Source organism: Macrotis lagotis, chromosome 4, assembly GCF_037893015.1.
Source record: "Macrotis lagotis isolate mMagLag1 chromosome 4, bilby.v1.9.chrom.fasta, whole genome shotgun sequence".
NCBI classification, from domain to species: domain Eukaryota; kingdom Metazoa; phylum Chordata; class Mammalia; order Peramelemorphia; family Peramelidae; genus Macrotis; species Macrotis lagotis.
Window position 1 is genome coordinate 268,704,682 of NC_133661.1, and position 22,462 is coordinate 268,727,143.

General features: G+C 34.3%; 1 protein-coding gene across 2 annotated transcripts in view; it reads right to left on the reverse strand.

The window, feature by feature from the left end:
• Window positions 1-16,938, reverse strand: part of SNX6 (sorting nexin 6) — a 57,469-nt gene extending 40,531 nt beyond the window's left edge. The window contains exons 1-4 of one of the 2 annotated variants that reach the window (XM_074235987.1): window positions 16,756-16,938; window positions 16,529-16,576; window positions 4,255-4,359; window positions 2,932-3,042 (exon numbers count right to left, since the gene is read on the reverse strand). In XM_074235987.1, the coding sequence (XP_074092088.1) occupies window positions 2,932-3,042; window positions 4,255-4,359; window positions 16,529-16,576; window positions 16,756-16,923 (432 nt within the window). In that variant the 5' untranslated portion in view covers window positions 16,924-16,938. Of the gene's footprint in view, window positions 1-2,931; window positions 3,043-4,254; window positions 4,360-16,528; window positions 16,716-16,755 lie in introns of those variants that run through there. The other variant, XM_074235988.1, reaches the window with a different exon arrangement.
• Between the last annotated feature and the right edge of the window lie 5,524 nt (window positions 16,939-22,462).

Consider the following 22,462-nt stretch of genomic DNA (forward strand, 5'->3'; position numbering starts at 1 on the left):
ACTCAAACACTTAATAATTACTTAGCTGTGTGACCTTGGGCAAGTCACTTAGCCCCACAGTCCAGTAAAAAAAACAAACCAAAAAAAGATGATAAGACAAGACAGGAAAGAACTGAGCAAAAGGGAGAGAATGTTGTTAGGGATTAACTCTGAAAAATGAGATAGGGGTGAGTGATTCTAAATGGCAAAGGATGATTGTATTTCTAAGGGAAAGATTTAATAGAAGATAAGAATAAAGGAATGAGAATAGGTATTAGACAAGGACTAAGGAAAGAGCAGGAAAAAATGGTTGAATTTAAAGGGGAAGAAATGTCTTGAACAAGATAAGGATTATCAAATAAAAAAAACAGGGGAAAAGACAAAAAAAAAATGTCAGGGAGATGAAGTAGTAAAAATCCCAGCTCTGCTTAAGCAAATCACTCTCTTAGTTTTTTCCACCTGTAAAAATCAGTTAGAAAAGATAACTTCCAAGTTCCCTCTGGCTCTAATTTGTATAAACCTATGTATTATGATTAAAAGAGATAATGCTTTCCAAAAAAAGTAAGATCCTTAGGGACAAGAACTATTTAATTTTGATCTTTTTATCTGAGGATCAAGCATAAGGTCTGGCCTAAAGTTGTTTTTTTTTTTTTTTTAGGGTTTTGCAAGGCAAATGGGGTTAAGTAGTAATTATTAAGTGTCTGAGACCGGATTTGAACTCAGGTCCTCCTGACTCCAGGGCTGGTGCTCTATCCACTGGACCACCCAGCTACCCCTCCTAAAGTTGTTTTAATAAATGCTTGTTGACTGATTAAAAAATATTACTGGTATAAGATGATGGCTCAGAGAGAAAAACTGAAGAAAAGATGGAAACAAATTCAGAGCTCAACAGTTATCCTTTCTGCAAAAAGAAGATCTGCTCCTGATCATCTCATTAATTCTATAGTAAAGCAAACCCTACCTTAAAAGTGATCACCTTTAGTTACTTGGAACTTAAATGCATATATCATAAAAAGATTTTCACCCAGAAGTGAGAGACAAGAAGGCTAGAATACAAATTCTGCCTCGATACTTAGTAGGTGCATGATCCAGGGCAAATAATTTAATCATTGTCTGTCTCAGTTTCCTCATTTGTAAAATAATAACACCTACCTCATAGAATTGTGAGGAATATTTCACAAACTAAGATTATAATTAATTTTAGCTAACATTAATATTATTAATTTTTTTAAAGAAAGACAAAATGTTAGAAAACTGATTCTCAAGGACAGATCCCATTGAATCTCAAAAATTTTCCAAAAATAATGTATGGAAATGTTAGACAAGAGTTAAGCCAGATTTAAGCCAATTTGTTTGTAATATTTCATATGTAAATATACTATACAATAAGCAATAGAAAAGCTGAAAGAAGTAATAAAAGGTTTTTAGGGTCCCTCTAAGTAGATTATGTACTGATTCTCATATTTTAAGAGGTCAGTTCTATATTAGCACATGAAGGAACCAAACATATTTAGCTAGAAAAGATAAAGACAGCTGTCTTCAAATAAGTAAGTGACTGGGATGTGGAAGATCCTAGTCTGTGTAGCACCTAACAACAGATTTAGGATCTGAAGGTGGGACTTGAGAAAACTTTTTTTTTTTTTAACAATTTTGCAATATGTAATGTTCTGCTTTCTGATATAAATTATGAATTCCCCAACACAGGAAGTATTCAGAGAATAGATGATCGATCACCTGTCAGGAATATAGCAGGAAGACTTCTTGGATTGAGTAGGAGTTTGGGCCAGATGACCTCTAAGGTATGTTACAACTCAGAGAGACAATGATTTTCCAAAATAAAAAGTCAAATCAATAGGAATAAAATGGCAGCAACTGAGACAACCATAATAATAGACATTTCTTTTCATCATGTAATCACATAGGCTAAGCAATGCAGTGGAGTACTGAACTCGGAGACAGGAAGATTTAAGTTCAAATAAAACCTCAGATATTTAGTTGTGTGAACTTGGGCAAGTCACTAATCTGCTTTCATTTTCTTCATTTGTAAAATGAAATTCCCACCTCCCAGGACTGTGAGAATAACATGAAAAAATAGTTGTAAAGTACTTTACAAAGTGCAATAGGAAGAATAACTATTGAGATATTAAATTCCTAAAATAATTTTATATAAGTGAAAATAATAAGTTAAAACTTAAACTGAAAAATCAGTACCATGTTACTTTATAATTAAACTAACACAGTTTTTTCAAAGTAAACAATGAAAAACTCAACTTAAGAGAACAAATTTTAGTGCATCACCCTGCTTTTAAAAAAAAATTTTTTTTAGGTTTTTTGCAAGGCAAATGGGGTTAAGTGGCTTGCTTACAGCTAGGTAATTATTAAGTGTCAGAAATACAAATTATTACAAATTTGAACTCAGGTACTCCTGACTCCAGGGCTGGTGCTCTATCCACTTTGCCACCTAGCTGCTCCCCATCACCCTGCTTTTTAAGAACTGTAACTTTAAAAGTGGTTTACTAAAATGAACACTATTTTATTAACTATTAAGAACAATTTAAAAAGTATAGAAAAGTGAATAGAGATGGTCTTAGTGATAGGAAGATATGAGTTCCAATCCCATCTCAGACATATAATGGTTATGTTATCTGGCAACAGTTAAAACTACAAGTCGCACAGAAATGCAGATCTACTTTGAGAGAGGGAGTTTAAAATCCTAAATCCAGTTGGGGAAAAAAAAAGTACTTCAAAATAATATCTAAGAGATGACCTAAAAGAAAAATCACAGGGGAGTCTCCTTCTTACTCAAACAAAAGAATAACTTCAAGCATGAAAGACAGTACCAAAAACTGGATCATTTCACTGAAAGCTTAAGAATTTTTTTTTAGCTCATAACAAGGACCTTCAATTAATTAAACAAACCAGAGCTTAAAAAAAAGCAACCAAAGTACTTACAATGTAACCTGCATAATCTTCATTTTCAATAAAGGAATCATGAAGCCATATAAACTCCTCATGTTGTCGAACAACAGAAAATTCATTTTGTTTAAAATTTGGTAATGAACTCTGCAAAGACAGAGATCTTTTTGAGTGAAAAAGGTTCAAGATTTTCATAGACAAGAATACTTCTTAATTTCAAATAAAGATTACTCTTCAAAGAAAAGAGTATTTTGAACTTTTATCCTATTACGAAAAAATACAAAAGAAATACAAATTATTACAAATAGCATTTTGGGAAATAGATCAATAAGGCTTATTTTGTTGGATTACTAAATGATTTAAAATCACTATCAATGAATACTGTTTTCAACTAATGAGAGGAAAAACTGGTTCAAAATTAGTGAATGAAATGTCAAGAGGGAAATTAAAAGTAGAGAGTAAATAGAATATCACTAATTAAAATGGATCCCTGAAATAAAAGCTGCTATCTAATAATCTAGAGAAAAAGTGTCAAACTCCTTCCACATCAAACATGTGTATCATAATACTGAGTGCAGCTAAGCAAAGGTAAATTGTAATGGAGAAACTTAAAATAAAATAAAAATACTATAAAAGTTAGAATATGCAGTTTTCTTCCCCAACCACCTTAATAATTAGTCTTTAATGTTTTCCTTATATTTCTTCTGAATCTTTAATACAGAATTATATGTTGAATTCTAGTCTTTTTGTCACAAATATCTGAAAGATTTTCAATTGGTAAACTCAATTTTTTTTCTATTCAGAATTATACTCAACTTTTCTAGTTAAGTAATACTTGGTTGCATGCCCAGCTCTTTGTTCTCAGACCTAAAGTAAGGTCTTTTAAGGGAGAAGTGGCTAGGTCTTGTGAAATCCTTGACAGTATCTCCATAGCATTTATTTATTTATTTGTTTGTTTGTTCGTTTATTTATTTATTTATTTATTTTTTGCGTTTTTTGCAAGGCAAATGGAGTTAAGTGGCTTGTCCAAGGCCATATAGCTAGGTAATTATTAAGTGTCGGGTACTCCTGACTCCAAGGCCAGTGCTTTATCCACTAGCCACCTAGCCGCCCCCATAGTATTTAAATTGATTTTTTCTTGTTGCTTACAATAAGTGTTTTTCTAAGTCAATATAGGCCTACATGGTTCCTTATTTATGGTATTAATTTGACATCACTGATTTAAAGTATCAAGTTTTTATTACACCCTGTTTCAAAGTCATAGACCAGACAAAAGCATTATTGCCTGATATTAATGAGAAAAAGCTCTGAATTAATCCAAAAAGTGGGGAGGGGAGAGAGGAAGGGAAACAAATTTACCTTTGTGTGCACAGTGAATTTCACTTTATCTCTCTCACTAAGTGCATCAGAAATATCCACTTGCAGAGCAGCATCACTTTGAAGATCTACATTTATTGCTCTAAGCTAAACAAAGAAAATCAATAACACTTTAATAAAAATATTGAATTTGTGCTTTTAAATAAAATCTCATATTCTTTTCCTTTCCCGTCTTTATTCAAAGAGATAATTTTAGGGGGAAAAAAACTTTGAAAACCTACAGAAAGAATAAGGAAAAGAAGGGAGAAAATTTGGGATGTCCCTTAAATAAATCAGTTTTTCTAAACCATCTTTCATTATGTCTAACTAAACTTAGTAAGCCTGAGGAATTCACATCAAAGCAAACAATGATTTATTAGAGTTCTGTATTAAGAGGTAGATTTTATTTTTGCATATGAGCCATTATATTGTCTTCTAAAATTACAAGGAGTCTAATTTTAAAAGTCTGTAGAAAAAAGAACATAGTGTTTATAAAAGGCTTCCTTAACTGGGATTGCCAAGTAAGAGAGATCATGTCTAATTGCAGTTGCCCTTTACCAATTTAAAATTGCAAGAAATTTGCCAATTCACTTAAAGTATAACACAAATGGAAGAAAAGAAATTATCCCCATGTAATCATCATGGAAAAAGTATCAGGTGTATGCTACTGGTTGCCCCTTTCAATGAGACAATACTGATTAAATTAACAAGCAAGCTCAACATCTCAGTGAAAATAGACATTCGATCAGATTTTTCAAGTCTCAGTAAATACAATTCTAAGTATTTAAAAGAAAAACAGACATGCTGTTGAAATAAAAAGATAAAGAAAATTATTAACACAATCAAAGAGTAATATGGGGGAAAGGAATACCAAGACAGAAATTTCTAACAATAGGTCCTGACAATCAAAAGACCTCAAATATAATAATGTATCAACAAAGGTGCAAACAAATGTCCAAGTTAAGGGATTTGTTGGCAGAAATGGCAGGGACTATGAGAGAGAGATTCAAAGTTCTTGCTACCAGAATTATAGACATACTTAAGAGTCTGGATTTATTAATAATGCAAGCTATGCAAGGAAACAGTACAAACTATCCAACATTATAATTGTACTTGAAAAGTTTTCAAAATATAAAGACCAAGCAGAGGAAATCAAAACCATCTAGGCACAGGATGAAATAAGTAGCACTTCTGCAAAGAATAAAAAGAAAATAAAATAGATAAAAAATAATGTTAACAGTAATAATAAACAATATCTATGTGGTTCTTTAAAGCAGGCAAATCATATCACATGATCCTTATAACTCTTTTTCTTTTTTTAGATTTTTGCAAGGCAAATGGTAGGTTAAGTGGCTTGCCCAAGGCCACACAGCTAGGTAATTATTAAGTGTCTGAGTCTGGGTCTGAACCCAGGTACTCCTGATTCCAAGGTCGTGCTTTATCCACTACACCACCTAGCTGCCCCTTCCTCATAATTCTTTATGCCTAAGGGAACCCTTAATTAAACTGCTGCTCAAAAAGTCCATTGCAGAAAAAAAAAACTTAACTACACAAGAATTAAAGAAAAGAAAATGAAATAGCCACAAACCTCTCCCTCCCCTCCATAAGTAGTACACAGAACTAAGAACTGAAGCAAATACTAAGGATTAATATTAGAATTCATTAAAAAAATTCTTCTGATTTTACAGAAACTTCATTTTCAAACACACCTCCACCCCCTAGCCCTGCCCCAATGACCATTTTAATGGGCATAAGAGTTTGCAATGAATTTGCCTGGTAGCTTCATTTCACCACCGTCTGCTCCTCTGATTGAAGATAAGAAACAGGCTCTGGGGCCTTTATTTAAAGGGCTTAGTATAGGTTTTTACTTACATTTCCCAGTGATTTCACTGCTTTTGAACTTTTCATGTACCTTCCTTTCCTTTCCCCTCTCTCCTGCTTTTCAGTCTCCTTTTGTCTGTTGTTTTCCCCAACTAGATTGCTTACACAAATCAAGGACAGGGGCTGTCTTTGTTTTTACCCATATTTGTATCTCCAGCATTTAATGGAGTGTTGGCTACTGACTGCATTTATTTAAAATAAAACTAGAAAACTTAAGCAAAACAGTGACCATGTTGGAAAAAAATAAAAGAAAAAAGTTCAAAATTCAATGAGTAGAACAAGAAATATTGAAGCAAAGTTAAAAAAAAAAGTAAAATTTGGAAGATTCCCAACCCTTTAAAATATAAAAGGCAAATGACCTGGAAATGGAACTCTCAGAAAACTATAGAGCAGTCTGGTAAATTAAGCTTAGACCATCACCTTCTATCACATTCCTTAACATACACAAAATGTTATTATGACTTAATATTAGAAGATCATGCCTTAAAAAAATGGAAGAGAAAAACAGATATGGGTAGGATGTATATTCTTTACCAAAAGGCATAGACAATTAGGAAATATAAAATAGGTAACTTTGACAACATGGAACCAAGAAACTTCCAAAACCAAGAAGAACATAACTGAGGATAAAAAGTAAACCTGTCAAATAAGAAATACTTTCTTTTCAAATTTCTCACATGAGGGTTTTGTATCCAAGATTAATTGGAACAGCAACAGATATAAGATCAAATACTATTCTTCAATAGCTTAGTAGTCAAAATTTAAAAACAAAGTTATCACTTTTGCAAACTATTAACCTGTGAAAAATGCTCCAAATCACTAATAATACAATCAATAAAATCAAAATCAAAACAACCCTGAGAATTTTACTCTGCCACAATAAATGGATAAATATAAGAAGAAGTGAATAATCAAGGTTGAAAGGGTTGTGGGAAAGATAGGTATATTAGTACATCTTAGGTAAGGCAATGAATCAGTAGAACCAGTTTGGAAAGCAATTTTGGTTTTTGGTGCTGATTGTCAGGTGAAATATAGCACAAGTGGCAGAGAATCAATCCATAATCTGTTCCATCTCATTCTCAGAAGCTACTGTACTGAGTGAACAATCATTTGTACATACTCTGAGATAATTGATTAAAAAAAAAGTCTCCATTGACAACAAAATAATATAAATGTAAAGAACCACCACAAAATAATCAAAGGTGAATATTGCCTAAGTACATTAAAAGAGCATGTCTTTCCCTGTCAAAATAAAATCCACCTTCCCACCCCACCCCAGCCCCCATATTCCTTAGCAGAGCCCAGGATGTGGAATTTTGTATTTTTCAGACTTTCTTGATGTATCAACAGTTTTGCTGATTTAATTTGTCTCTCTTTTTTGCTTAAAAATTCTTTGGAATGCCAAAGGTATACTGGAAGAAATTGACAATGTAAAAACACAAGACTTTAAAAATTATTTTAAAAAAATCAATAATCTTCCCCAAACATTAAAAAAAAATTGAATAACATTAAAAAAAAGTCATGGGGAATGGGAATGGAGACAAGATAATCTACAGGTGGCAACTCAGCTGAACTCTTAACATTTCTATCCAAACAACTTAAAAAAAAAGAGAGAAAAGATCTACTAGATTAAAAAATATTTATGGCGACTCTTTGTGGTGGCAAGAATTGGAAACTGAGGGGATGGTTCAACAATTGGGGAATGGCTGAACAAGGTAATGGAATACTATTGTACTATAAGAAATGGCAAACAGATGGATTTCAGAAAAAAACCTTTAAAGACTTACATGAACTGTTGCAAAAAGTGAAGTGAGCAGAATCTGGAGAATATTGTATACGGTAACTATAAAATTGTACAAAGATCAACTAAGAAAGGTTTAGCTAGTCCCAGCAAAACAGTATTTGAAAACAATTCCAAAAGTCTCATGAAGGAAATTGCTATTTACATCCAGAGAAATGTCAGAATTGTCTGCTTAAATTGAATGCAGATGGAAGCACGCCACTTTGGTGTTTATATTTTTTGTATTTTCTTTTTTTCATTTCTTCTTTTACAACATGATTAATATGGAATTATGTTGTATATGACAGCACCCACCATATCAAATTGTTACTGTCAAAGGAAGAAAATTTGGGATTCAAAAATTTTAAACAGGGGTGGCTAGGTGGTGCAGTGGATAGAACACCGGCCCTGGAGTCAGGAGTACCTGAGTTCAAATCCGGTCCCAGACACTTAATAATTACCTAGCCGTGTGGCCTTGGGCAAACCACTTAACCCCAATGCCTTACCAAAAAAAAAAAAAACCCTAAAAAAAATTTTAAACAAATGTTAAAATTTGTCTTTACATGTAATTAGAAAAAAAAATACTGCTAAAAAAAAGGATAAAGTCCAGGAGAGCAGTGACACCTCTCCTTGGTCAGTACTACCTAGGAAGCATTGACAACATATAAATAAATGCCCAGAACTAGCTCTGAAAACAGCAAAAAGAAAAACAAGAAGCTTGGAACAGTGCTTCCTCCACCCAGGAAAATGAGGAAAAAACAAAAAAAAAGAACTTGATCATAAAACATTACTCTGGTGACAGGGAAGCTCAAGACACAAACTCAGAAAAAAAGATGATGTAAAAAAATACTACAAATAAAACCTCAAAGAAAAAAGATGTGAATTAGACACAAGTCAAATAAAAATTCCTGGAAGAGCTCAAAAAAGGATTTCAAAAAACAAGTAAGAGAGGTAGAAGAAAAATAGGGAAAAGTACTAAGAGTGATGTAAGAGGGGGCGGCTAGGTAGCGCAGTGGAATAGAGCACCGGCCTTGGAGTCAGGAGTACCTGGGTTCAAATCCAATCTCAGACACTTAATAATTACCTAGCCATGTGGCCTTGGGCACTACTTAACCCCATTGCCTTGCAAAATCTAAAGAGTGATGTAAGAAAAGTATGACAAGAAAATCAATAACAGTAAAAAAATAACATCTTCTAAAACAAGTGACCAAGAGTAACAGAGATTCTTGTTTTATAAGATGAACTCCTTAAAAAGCAGAAATGGTTAAATGGAAGAAGAGGTACAAAAGCTCACTGATAAAAATAATATCTTTAAAATTAGAGGTGGGTAAAGTGGAAGCTAATGATTCTTTGAGGTATAAAGACTAAATAAAGTGAAAAGAATGAAAAAACTGAAAAAAGTTGAAATATCTAATTGGAAAAACAACTGACCTGGCCAATAGCTCAAAAGGAGATGATGATTAAAAAAAGGAGCCTGGACATCTTCTATTTCAAGATATTATCAAGGAAAACTGTCCCAATGTCTTAGATCCTGAAGGTAAAATAGAAAAGGAAAGAATCCATTGTTCGCCTCCAGAAAGAATCAAAAATGAAAAATTCAAGAGCTTCCAGGTCAAGGAGAAAATCTGCCAAGCAGTCAGAAAAAAATAATTCAAATACTGTAAAGCCACAGCTGGGAACAAGATTTAGCAGCTTCCACAATAAAGCAGCAGAAGGCTTGGAACTGGATAATCTAAAAGGCAATGGAGTTAGGATTACAACCAAGAAAAACCCATTCAGCAAAACTAATCATAATCTTTCAGGTAAAAAAATAAATATTTAATGAAATAAAGGACTTAAACATCACTGATGAAAAAGCCCAGAGCTGAACAGAAAATTTAACATTCAAACGCAAGACTCAAGAGAAGCATAAAAAAGTTAACATGAAAGAAAAACCATAAGGGACTCAATTAGGTTAAATTATTTACATTCCTAAATGGGAAGATGATACTTGTAATTTCTAAGAACTTTAGTATTACTAAAGCACTTAGGAGTATAGATAGTCAGGGCATGGATGTGAGTTGACTATGATGAAATGACCTCAAAAAAAAATTAAGGGGTAGGAAAGAGGGGTGCCATTGGAGAAAGGGGAAAGCAGAGAGAAGAATGGGAAACATTACTTCACATATAGGGGAAAGGTTATCTCACAAGTGGACCACACTTGAACCTAATTCTCATTGGAATTGGCAAAAAAAGACAAAAGAACACACTCAGTTGGCTATAGAAATAGGGAAGCTGGAGGGAAAGAAGACAAAAGATAGAACATTGTACAGTCACAACAATATTTTATGATGATCAATTGTGAATTGCTTAGCTAATCAGAACAAATGATCCAAACTAATTATCAAAGTACTAATGATGAAAAATGCTGTCCACTTCCAAAGATAAGAATCTGAATGAAGACTGAAGCAATTTCTTTTTCACACCATGACTAATATGGAAATGTTTAATATAATATATAATATAATAACATATTTCTTGCCTTCACAATGGGTGGGAGAAAAGTGGTAGGAAGAGAGAGAATTTGGAACTCAAAACTATCATTTCCAACTTAGTTAAAATTAGAGGGCATAAAAATAAATTGAACTTTCCTTAAAATGATATCTAACTAAAACTATCAACAAGCATTATGTGTAATCAGGACAAGCTAGAGGCTTTCCCAATAAGATCAGGGATGAAATAAGATTGCACACAATCACCAATATTATTCAGTACTGTATTAGAAATACTAGCAATAGCAAAGACAAGAAAACGAAATTGAAGGAGTTAAGAGTAGGCAATGAGGAAACAAAACTATTACTCTTTGAAAGATGATCTGAATTTGGAGATTCTGAACTAAAATCTGGTTGAAATAATTAACAACTATAGCAACATTGTAGGATATAAAATAAATTTACACAAATCATCACCATTTCTATATATGGCCAACATAGTTCAGCAGCAAGAGATAGATATTCCAATTAAATTGACGGCAGACAATATAAAAATTCTAGAGTATACCTGTTAAGACAAATCCAGGAACTATATGAATACAATTACAAAACATTTTGTATAAAATAAAAAATCTAAGCAATTTCTACTTATTTGGTGATTACCAATCAACTACCAGGGAGAAGAAATAAAGAAATAAAGAAATTCATCTGTTAGAGAAAAGATCAAGAACATCAAGAGAATTAATGAAAAAAAAAATGGGGCAGCTAGGTGGCACAGTGGATGGAGAGCTGGTCCTGGAGTCAGGAGTACTTGAGTTCAAATGCGGCCTCAGACACTTAATAATTACCTAGCTGTGTGGCCTTGGGCAAGCCACTTAACCCCACTGCCTTGCAAAAAAAAAAATGTAAGGGAAGGTGATCAAACCACACTAGGTCTCAAACAATACAACAAAACAGTAATCATCAAAACAATCCCTGACTCTCTCCAAGACTGTTTCAAGTATCTTTTATTCTAATGAACTTTACTAGTCTTCCCTCTCTAGCTTGTATTTATTCTATAGACCAGGGCTGACCAAAATGTGATCAACTGCATGTAGCTCCCTATGATTTTACTAAATGAAGCTGAGCTACCACCAAGCTCTCACTAAAATGGCAAATCAAAATATACTGTCTATTGTTTCAATAAAAACTTTTAAATGTAAGGTTGGACAGCCCAGCCATATGTGCACATGTATTTTATCTTTCCTCTAATGGAATGCAAGCTCCTTGAGGGTAGATACTATTTCAAGTTTATCTGTGTCTCTTAACACCTAGCACAGTATCTGGAACAGTTTTTTTTTATAGGTGGATATTGAATCTTTTTGCTTTTCCTTTTTATAAAGACTAAATATGCCTTTCTGCAACTTTTAGCTATTGCACCTTCTTTCACTGACCTCATGGAATAAGGAAGCTATATTTAGTCTCTATTCCACATAATAAACCTTCAAATACTTGACTTCATTGTATTCTTCTTTTCTTACTGAAATATTAATGTCCTTCATAAAATGTGGTGCTCAGAAGTAAACAAAATGCAATGGATGAGGTCTGAATAAGGCAATATATTTAGAGACCTTCCTAGCCATAGACACTCTGTCCCTCCTATTGCAGTCAAACATTACATTAGATTTTTGGATAATCCTGGCCCATCTCCAGTTATGCTGATCTATATCTCGCCACAACCTAGATGATTCCAGAGGAGAGTGGGCTGCTGACTTTGCATAGTTCTGTCTCACTTAAATCCAATTCATGTGCAAGTCCTGATATCACCTTCCTGTTGTCAAGGTACTCTTCAAGATTGAAAGACAAAAAAATAGCATCAAAACAATCTGGTACCAGTTAAGAAATAGTGATGGAATCTGTGGTTTGTATTAGGGGCACAATAACAGTGGCAACTGACTATAGTAATTTTGTGTTTTGATTAATGCAAAGACCCAAATTTTGGGAATAAGAATTCAGCATTTGGAAAACCACATCTCTTCCAACCTATCTGACCATCCGGCATCTCACAAAAACTACTGGGAAAGTGAAAAGTGGTTTGGCAGGAATTATATATATATATAGACCATTATCTCATAGTGTATACAAGATAAGGTGAAAATGGGTATGCAATTTAGACAGAGGGAGATACCTTAACCAAATCAGGAAAGTATAGTTTAACTTCATATCTGTGGATAAGGGAAGAATTTAGGAACAAACAATTTAGAGTGCATTACAAAATTTTTATTTTATGAAAACATTAAAATTCCTCATTTATAAAACTGAAAATATCAAAGCAATATTTTTTCTGGTCTTAAAAAAATTTTTCAAGACTTCCTAGGTTTGGAGATGAGTTAGTTTGAGGGCAAAAATGCCTCTTATAAGGAAATGAAACAAGAATGGTAACTTAAAAAACATCCCTTAAGTTAATTGGGATACTGATCACTCTAAGGGAAGTTTCATTTTCTTTATCTCCATTAAAAAAGACTAACTTTAATAAAGTGCCCACTATTCTAATTAAAGAGAAATATCCTTTTCTATTACTTAGAAGATATTCTCCTCTCCTATTCAGAAGAGATTTTAAAATGATCTCTGAGGAGTCTTATTGATTCCATTAGGGCAGCAATACATGAAGGAACAGGAACTTCTTACTCAACTGTAACTTTTAGATATTGGGATTGTTTTCTTCAACATTCTTTCTTAAATTTTAATGCTACCTAAAATTGTCTTGGGTACAGGTATATCATATGAAAACAATTATTTTGAATATTTCATTCTTTCCAGTCTTATACCTCACTTTCCATCTATTTGATGAATACTGTTTTATATAGTATAGTTTCTTCCAGATTAATTCATTTTTCTATATAGTGACATTTAGCAGTTTAGTATGGCACAAAGTCACATAGGTGACACAGGCAAGTGGGAGGGTCAGAATTCAAACCTAAATCTCTTGAATCTAAATTCATTCTTTTTTCTGCTGTGCTAAGGTTTTTTTTTTTTTAATGAAAAAATACTTATTCTAATTTTTATTCTGTCAAGGACTTAATGCTTAGAAAGAGCACATACTTTACAACTAGGTAAAGTTGTACAACACACACACACACACACACACACACACACACACCCAAAAGTTTCAGTGCCATTTTAAGCTTTAACAGAGATAAAGGCAAAGTAACTTCATATGAATATAAAAGAAAAAGCAAACAAATTTTGTCTGTTAATTTACTTTATTATATTTTGCTAAATGTTAAGGTTTTTTTTAAAAGATTTTATTCTGTATACTTAGTTTTCTTACAAATTACAACAAAAGTCACCCACAGGTATTTCAAACACAACTTAAGGAAATACATTTGACTAAATTTCATTTTTACACTCCTCCAACTTTATAGACTTCAGTCAAGAAGAACCAGACACATTGCCTCATTAGTCAAGCAACAAGCATTTAGTTTACCTGTGTGACAGGTTATCATGCTAAGCAATAAGAAAGGCAAATACCAATATCCCTGTTCTTAATACGGGAGACAATATATAAATAATAATGTATATACAAGATGTGCAGAGTGTAAAAATACAGTGCAAATTCTTGAAGGTCATCTTAGAGGAAAGACCTTCAGAAAATGTTGGATCTGAGCTAAGACTTGAAGAAAAACTATTAGTTATAGGTGCTTAATAAATATTTGCTGTATGAATATTTCTTCTCTTTCTTTAAATCACTTGAATTAAATTTAATCAATTATCACTTACAGGATGTCAATTAAATGCCTAGCAGAAAGAAACATTACTCACTGGATAAATAATAATAATAATAATGTAATTCCTGTTAAAAAAATACCTTACAAGTTCACAAAAGAATTCAGATATTTTCAATACCAATTGTAGTCTAAGCCAATATAATTTAAAATGTCAATACTACCTAGTCTATTCATTCTGTGCCATCCTAAAGTACTAAAGGATTATTTTGTAGATCAGAAATAGCAATAATAATAATAATGATAATAATAAATAATAATCAAATTCATCTGGACTAAAAAAAAACTAGTAATCTCAGGGAAAGGAATTAAAAAAGTAGAAAGCAGAGGCTTTTCAGTAGCAAGATTCCAAATTATACTACAAAGAAGTAATATCAAAACAATATAAGAACAGATTAGGTTCACAACACACAGAAACAAAGGAATAAAGTCTAGTTTCTGATAAACTCCCAAATCTGAAGTTTTGATAATATACTAAGTTTCTGAGGAAAAAACTTATTATATCACAAAAACTGTTAAGAAAACTGTAAAGCAGTTTGGCAGAAACTAAACATCAACAAACATCTAACCCATTATATAGCAAGATATAGTCTAAACGGGCATTTTACTTAAAGACTCTGGCTGCACACTAACTGGAAAACCTCAAATTAAACTTTACCTATGTTGTATTATATTTTTATTTTGTTTGACATTCTTTTTTTTTTTTTTTTTTTTTTAGGTTTTTGCAAGGCAATGGGGTTAAGTGGCTTGCCCAAGGCCACACAGCTAGGTAATTATTAAGTGTCTGAGACCGGATTTGAACCCAGGTACTCCTGATTTCAGGGCTGGTGCTTTATCCACTGCACCACCTAGCCACCCCATTTGACATTCTTATTTATATCTTAATACTCTTTGACATCTCTGACTTAGTTGAATTATAAACAAATTAGAGGTGGAAGAAAGAAATTGATTTTCAAATCCAGGGAAGGGAAATAAATAAGAGATAAAGAATATCACAGAAGATAAAAGGACAATTTTGATGACATAAAATTGAAGTTTTGCCCAAATGAAACTAATGTAGCTAAGAATAAAAATTTAAAGGGGGGGGATTCTTTGCAGCAAGTTTTTATCTAATCAATTAACAAATGGTCCAGGGACACAAATAGGCAACTTTCTAAGGAAAAAAGTTCAAACTATCAATAGTCATATAAAAAAATGTTCCAAATAAAAAATAAGAGAAATGCAGATTAAAGCAACTCAGAGGGTACCTCATCATACCCTATATGTGGGAAAGATGGGCTCAAAAAGGAAACTGACATGTTGGAAAGTCTTGCCAAAAAGGCACATCAATGAACTGGCATAGTCATTTTGGAAAACAATTTGGAACTGTGCCAAAAAAAGCCACTGAATTGTACCTGTATTCTTTTGACACAATGATACTCACAAAGAGACTAATTCTTTTTATAGTGGTAAAAAAAACCTAGAAATGAAGGGTACTCCCTTATTTGAGGAATATCCGAACAAATTATAGTATATTAATGTACTGAATACTATTGTATACTAAGAGACATTATGAAAGGGACGATTTCAGAGAAAACTGAGATTTGTGTGAAAACCAAAGCATGATGAAGTGAATGGAACAATTAACAAATAACATTATAAAATCAAAGAGGAAGTTTAGGGATCTCCAGAGAGCTATTCTGAAATAATTACTCTAAGGAGTAAAACGTTCACTTATTAGGACAAAAGTGGAAAACAATTTTCATAGTGTCAAATATTCTCAACTACACAGTCGTTTTTGCATATACACACTTTTTTTTAAGAAAAAACTTACTAGAGGTATGGAGTTATGAATCTAGAAATTTTAAGTTGCTAAAAATGTGTAAACTTGTTTTTGGAGTAATAAGAGGCATGAGTGTGTAAGGAAAACAATTAGGAAAATTCATATAAAAGCATCGTGGACGGTAATAGAATTAGTTTTCAGGCATTCAGGTGGAATGTTGTGCCTAAACTATTCTTTGAAAAGGCAAAGCTGTAAGGAAATGAGAAAAGCTAGAAGATCGTCCCAGGCCTCATTCTCAGCCTCTCTGAAGGACGAGATTAATGGGCAGGGTGAGAATCGGCGTTCGGGGGGGGGGGGGCTTAATAGAAAAAGGAATACGAAAAGGTAGGGATGGGGTGCTGGAAAGCAGAAGAGCGGGTTCTACTCCTGGAGACACAGGAATGGGGGCGTCCCCTAAGAAAGGCGAAGTGCAGAAGGGCGGGGCGAAGCAGGGCGGCCGGCAGCAGCGGAGTGCAAGGCTTGTCAAGGGGCAGAAGTGCAAGAGCGGACAAAGGAGGTGCCCTCCCGAGCCCCAAAGAAAAGAGGAAGGGGCGCCAGAAGAAAACGAAGCAAAACTTACTCCGCGGTCCTCCTCAGAGAGGAAGTCAGGGCCGTCGTCCAGGCCTTCCTGCAGGGTTGGCGGCGCCGGGGATACCAAGGAAGAAGGTGGGGAAGGGGAAATACAAAGGAGAGAAGTTAGTGCGAAGCGGGAGCAGCTCCCCCAAAACCCTTCCCCACTTGCTGTCCCCGCTGTCCCCACGGTCCCGGCCGTGCGCCCGGACGCTCCAAGGGGCGGAAAACACCCACCATCATGGCTGCTCCAAGCCAAGGGCTCGCGCAGGCGCACAGGAAGCAGAGGGCAAGGAAGTCGGCAGTAGGTGGGCGGGCCCGAAGAAACATCCGGTCCTCAATGGACCCGGTTCTCAGAGCCGTAACTGGAGAAGCCCAGCTACGACGCCGCTCCGCTGGTCTCATCCCTAGCCTCAGGCGGAGGCGCCTGTTCCGAGGTGATCTGGAGCTCTTCTTCCCATCCGAGGTGATCTGGGGCTCTTCTTCCTAACCAACACGCACCCTCCTACGTTTAGGAAATTGAAGGGAAATCGAAATCTTCCGATGTTCGACCTCCTTTTGAAAATAAGCTCGCTTTCCCCAGATGGGAAGAAAACAAAGACTGCAAATTGTAAGCCTGTCAAACGGACTTAATTTCCTAAGGAAATTGCAGAAGAGGTCTATCTTTAAGGATGTGCTTAGTGAACATTTTCAAATGAAAGCTGTAATAACCCAAGACCTAGCAACGCTTCATCAGAAACAAGCACCCCACACTCACTTATTTCATTTTAGAATTTTTATTTTTTGGAACTTTTCTAGACTTGTAGATCTGGGAAATGCTTTAGATACAGTTTATCCAAATCTTAGGATACTGTAGGGTCAAAACTACTCTGTCTCTAATACCCTAATCTAGGTGAGATTGTTTTACAATTTTTTAATCAACCAAAACTGAAAATGAGTAGAGCATGTACACCTCCTTGAATCGATCGGTCATTATGTGACAGACTTAGTCTCAATCAGAGAACTTTGTTTACAAGATAGGAGTTATCTTAAAATTGGAAATACAAAATTCTGATTATCTAGATTGGAGATATTAGAGCAAGCTTGAAGCAAAAAAGCTAATAATGTAAGAGCTTATAATAGGACAAGGCATTAAAAAAACTTAATTACAGGTATGGGGAAAGGAGGATGTAGGCTGAAAGAAGTTGCAAGAAAAGGTCAACTCTTTCCTCAACTCGTGTCACAAAGTCTGTCTTTAGATACTATAATGTAATTTGCTTTTTTTTAACCACAAGTTTCTAGATATATAGGATTTTGCTTCCATAAAGAGACCAAGGCCTAGAAAACCCAGTCTCTTCCAATGAACTAGAGATTATTCCTAATTGAGGGCTCAGTGATTGTAATGAACTTTTCATCTAGAATATACTGCCTAAACCAAAGGAAAAGAAAATCAAATGGACCTCAGAGACTATTATATTGTCCACCAGGCTTAAAATGAGCTAATAATTGTAACAGGGTGTTAAATTGATAAAATATCATATTCTTATGGAAAAGATAAAAAAAATTGATTGACAAAGTGTAAACTATTAATGGTTCAAGTCAACTTTACTAGAGGTTGTCACTGGAGTGCTCCTTGAATAGGTTCTGTTTGAACCTATTCAGTATTAACAGAGATGAAATTCATATCAGATTTACAAATTTACAAAGCTAGAAGAGATGGCTATCATTCTGGTTGACTGGAGCCCAAAAAGAAATTGGCCTGAATCTGCAGTAACATTCAATTAGGTTGTTTTGTCATTGATCAGTTGTGTCTGTCTCTTCATGTCCGTTTTGGGTTTTCTTGGCAAAGATATTGTACTGATCTGTCATTTTCTTCCACAGCTCATTTAATAAATGAGAGTCACATAACTAGTACATGAGACTGGATTTGAATTTAGATGTTGTTAACTCTAGCCTCAGTGCTCTATCCACTGTGCCACCTAGCTGTTGAAATTAAGTAAGATTAATTGTCAAATTTATCTTTGTATAATCTTAGCAGGATAGTTACCCTTCCCTTTAATTATTACCAGCTTATCTCCTTAATAATTCTTTGTGTTCTAAGTCAATCAAAGAATATGTCCTATATAAAAGTTACATAAGATGAAATTTTCAGCTTTGTTTAAGAAAAACATGCTGATAGGTCCTGGGAGTCTATAAATTCAATTTCTCTGAAGGGCAGAATTTGGCAAGCTCTTTATTATAGAATTGTGTGTAGATTCCTTATACTCTCCCCTATATTACCTTAGTAGTTAGTACCTAAGATCAGATTCGGAAGCCTTTTTCAAAATCTATTATTATAGATTCCCTTTGTTTCTTTTTTGTTTCACCAAATGATTCAAATTTTTTTTATTATTTAAGGCAATGGGGTTAAGTGACTTGCCCAAGGTCATACAGCTAGGCAATTATTAAGTGTCTGAGGTCAGATTTGAACTCAGGTCCTCCTGACTCCAGGGTCAATGCTCTTCTATCCACTGTGCCACCTAGCTGCCCCTCATCAAAATGATTTAATGAGGGCAACTAGGTTTTAAACTTCTTTCACTATCAACTGGAGGTGCTTCATACTTGTAATCTAGTTACTGGGGATTAGGAGAAGAGGAAGCAGGGTCTGGGTGGGAACTGGCAGATATTTTGAGTCTGGAAATATAAGTGGGCTACTATGATTAAGTTTCTTCACTACATTTAACATTAATATGCTAAACCTCCAGGACAGAAGTTGCCTAAGGAGGGTCAAACCTATCTAGGTCGAAAAAGCAGCAGGTAAAATCTCACAGGTAAATCAATAGAGGAATCAATCCCAATAAGTAGCTTCTATGCTTCCAGTCTGCCCCAGAAAAAGAAAAACAAAGAAAGAACCTATTATAATCATAAAGAACCTATTATAATCATTGTAGAGGCAGATAGGTGATTATGTGGATAAAGCTCTGGATCTGAGTTCAGATTCAGACTCTAGCTATGTAATCTGGTCAAGTCACTTAACTTTGTTTCAAGAAAAAAAAAAGAAAATCCATGCATCTGACCTCTCTGTCCAAAGCTCAAAGGAACTAGACCTAATCAGAAATCAAGCATTACATTCTATTTATAGATTATCATTTTGAAATAAAGCACAAAACTTGATTCTGAATTCAATTCAATTGAAAGGCTCATAAACTGGAAGAATTAAAAAAGACTCTCTAGTTTGATACCTTAATTTTACAGTTGAAGATAAAAATTGAGGGAGATTAATTGACTTGTGCAAGGTAACACTGAAGTGGTAGAATTGTAATTTCAATCCAATTGAACCAATATTCTGAGCAATTGACTAATTAATAGATTAAAATTTATTAACTAAAGATATTATGTGCCAGGAACTGTGCTAAGCATTGGGGATACAAAAAAAAAAAGGTAAAAGAGAATCCCTGCTCTCCAAAGAATTTACTATCTAATATGGAAGACTGTGCAAATGGATAGATATAGAGCAAAGTATAGAGAGGACAAATAGGAAATAATTAACGAAGTGAAGGCACTAATATTAAGAGATTTGGGGAAGGTTTCCTAAAGAAGATGGGATTTTAGTTGAGGCTTCAAGAAAGCCAGGGGAGTTAATAGTAGAGTTAAAGAAGGAGAGTGTCCCAGCATAGGGGACAGCCAGAGAGAATGCCCAGGGCCAAGAGATGGAATGTCTTATTCTTAGAATTGCCAGGAATCCAGGGTATCTTGATTAAAGAGTATATGTTGGGGAGTAAGTTATAAGAAGATCAGAAAGGTAGAAGTGGGTTTGGTTATGAAGAGCTTTAAATGATAGAACATGTTGTATTTGTTCCTGGAGACAATAGGTTACAGTGGAGTTCATTGAGTATATGGGGTAAGATAATCAGATCTGTGTTTTAGGAAAATTACTTTAGTAATTGATTGGAGGATGAATGGGCATGGGGAGAGACTTAAGGGAGCAGACCTACCAACAGCTATTGTAATAGTCTAGGTTTTTTAATTGTTAAAAAAGTTTCCCCCAACTACATGCAAAAGCAAGTTTCAACATTTATTTCCAAACCTTGAGTTCCAAGTTCTCTCGCTTCTTCCCCCCATCTTTTCCCATTGAGAAAGCAATGGAGAAAGTAGGTTAAAAACATGTAACCATGAAAAACAAAAAGTAAACATAATTTTCCCACACACAAAGAAAGAGAAACCTCAAAAAAAATAAAGTGAGGAAAGAAGTATGCTTCAGTCTGTATTCAGCTTCAATATTTTTTCCCACAGTTGCTATTACTAGCTGTATTTCCATCCATCCTATTCCCCCAGTCCTCATTTCTTCTGTTCTCTCTCTCTCTCCTTTTACCCTTTCCCTCCTCAAAAGTGTTTTGCAACTGTCTACCCTTTCCCACAATCTTTCCTTTTTTCTATCATCTACACCTCCCTCCTCCCCTCCCCCTGTCCCAGCCCTTTCCTCTCGTTTTTTCCTTTAAGGTAAGATAGATTTCTATACCCAGTTGACTGTGTATGTTATTCCCTCTCTAAGCCACTTCTCATGAGAGTAAGGCTCACTCACTCCAAAAGCTTTTTCTTGCCTCTTTTATGTGAAATATCTTATCCCATTCTTTTCCCCCTGTTCTTCTAGTACATTCCTTTCTCTTCCATTAACTCCATCTTTTTAACTATTATACCTTCAAATTCGGCTTCCTCCTGTGTCTTGTCTTTATATGTTTCTTCTAACAACCCTAATAAATGAGAAGGTTCATATAAGTTATCAGTATTACCTTCCCATGCAGGAATATAAGCTGGTCAACATCATTAAGACTGGTCATTTAATCCGGAAAGATTTAAAGTTCCCTATTTCAGTTTTGTTGGGTATTGATTCTTGGTTGTAATCCAAGCTCTTTTGCCTTCTGGAATATTATATTCCAAGCCCTATGAGCTCTTAATATGGAAGCTGCTAAATCTTGTGATTTCCTGATTGTGGTGCCATGATATTTGAATTGTTTCTTTCTGAATGCTTGAAATATTTTTTTCCTTGCCTTGGGGATTCTGAAATCTGGCTATAATATTCTAAGATTCCATCAAACAAAACCAAAAGACTGGGGAAAAAAGAAGAACATGTAAAGTACCTTTTAGATAAAATGAAGGACCTGGACAATAGATCCAGAAGAGATAATTTAAGAATTATTGATCTACTTGAAATCCTGAATCAATAAAAGCCTCAATCAATGTAAAATATTCAGGAAATTATAATGAAAAGCTACCCTAATATCCGAGAATACTTGAAAGAATCCACTAATCACTTCAGAAAAAGATCCCAGAATAAAAACTTCAAGGGATATTGTAGCCAAATTTCAGAATTCTTCAGCAAAGGAGAAATTACTGCAAGCAACCAGAAATAAGCAATTTAAATACCAAGGGATCACAGTCAGGATCACACAGGACTTATCAACTTCAACATTAAAGGATCTGAGGAGCAGGAATATGATATTCTGGGGGCGGCAAATGATTTAGGATTACAACCAAGAATCAGTTACACTGAAAAATTAATATTCTTTAGAAGAAAAGATGAATTTTCAATGAAATAGAAGACTTTCAAAATTATCTGAGAAAAAGACCATAACTGAACAGAAAATTCTGCCTTTAAATATAAGACTCCAGAGATGCATAAAAAAGTAAACAGAAAGGGGAAAAGTTAATAAATAGCATTAAACTATATACCTTCTTACAAGGAAAGACACTATTTGTAACTCTTTAGAATTCTATTTCTCTTAGGATAGTTAAAAAAAGCATACTTAGAGAGACAGTTTGGGTTTGAATTGATCATGAAAATGATGCTGGTTTAGTTGATTCTTTAGCTCATGAGGGTTGAACATAGTTGGAGGGAGAGTACTTAGAGGGTTTGGCATAAATGGATCTTGAAGTGATTTTTCTTTTTATGATACTTTAGCTCATGAGGGTTGTTTTTCTACTGGGA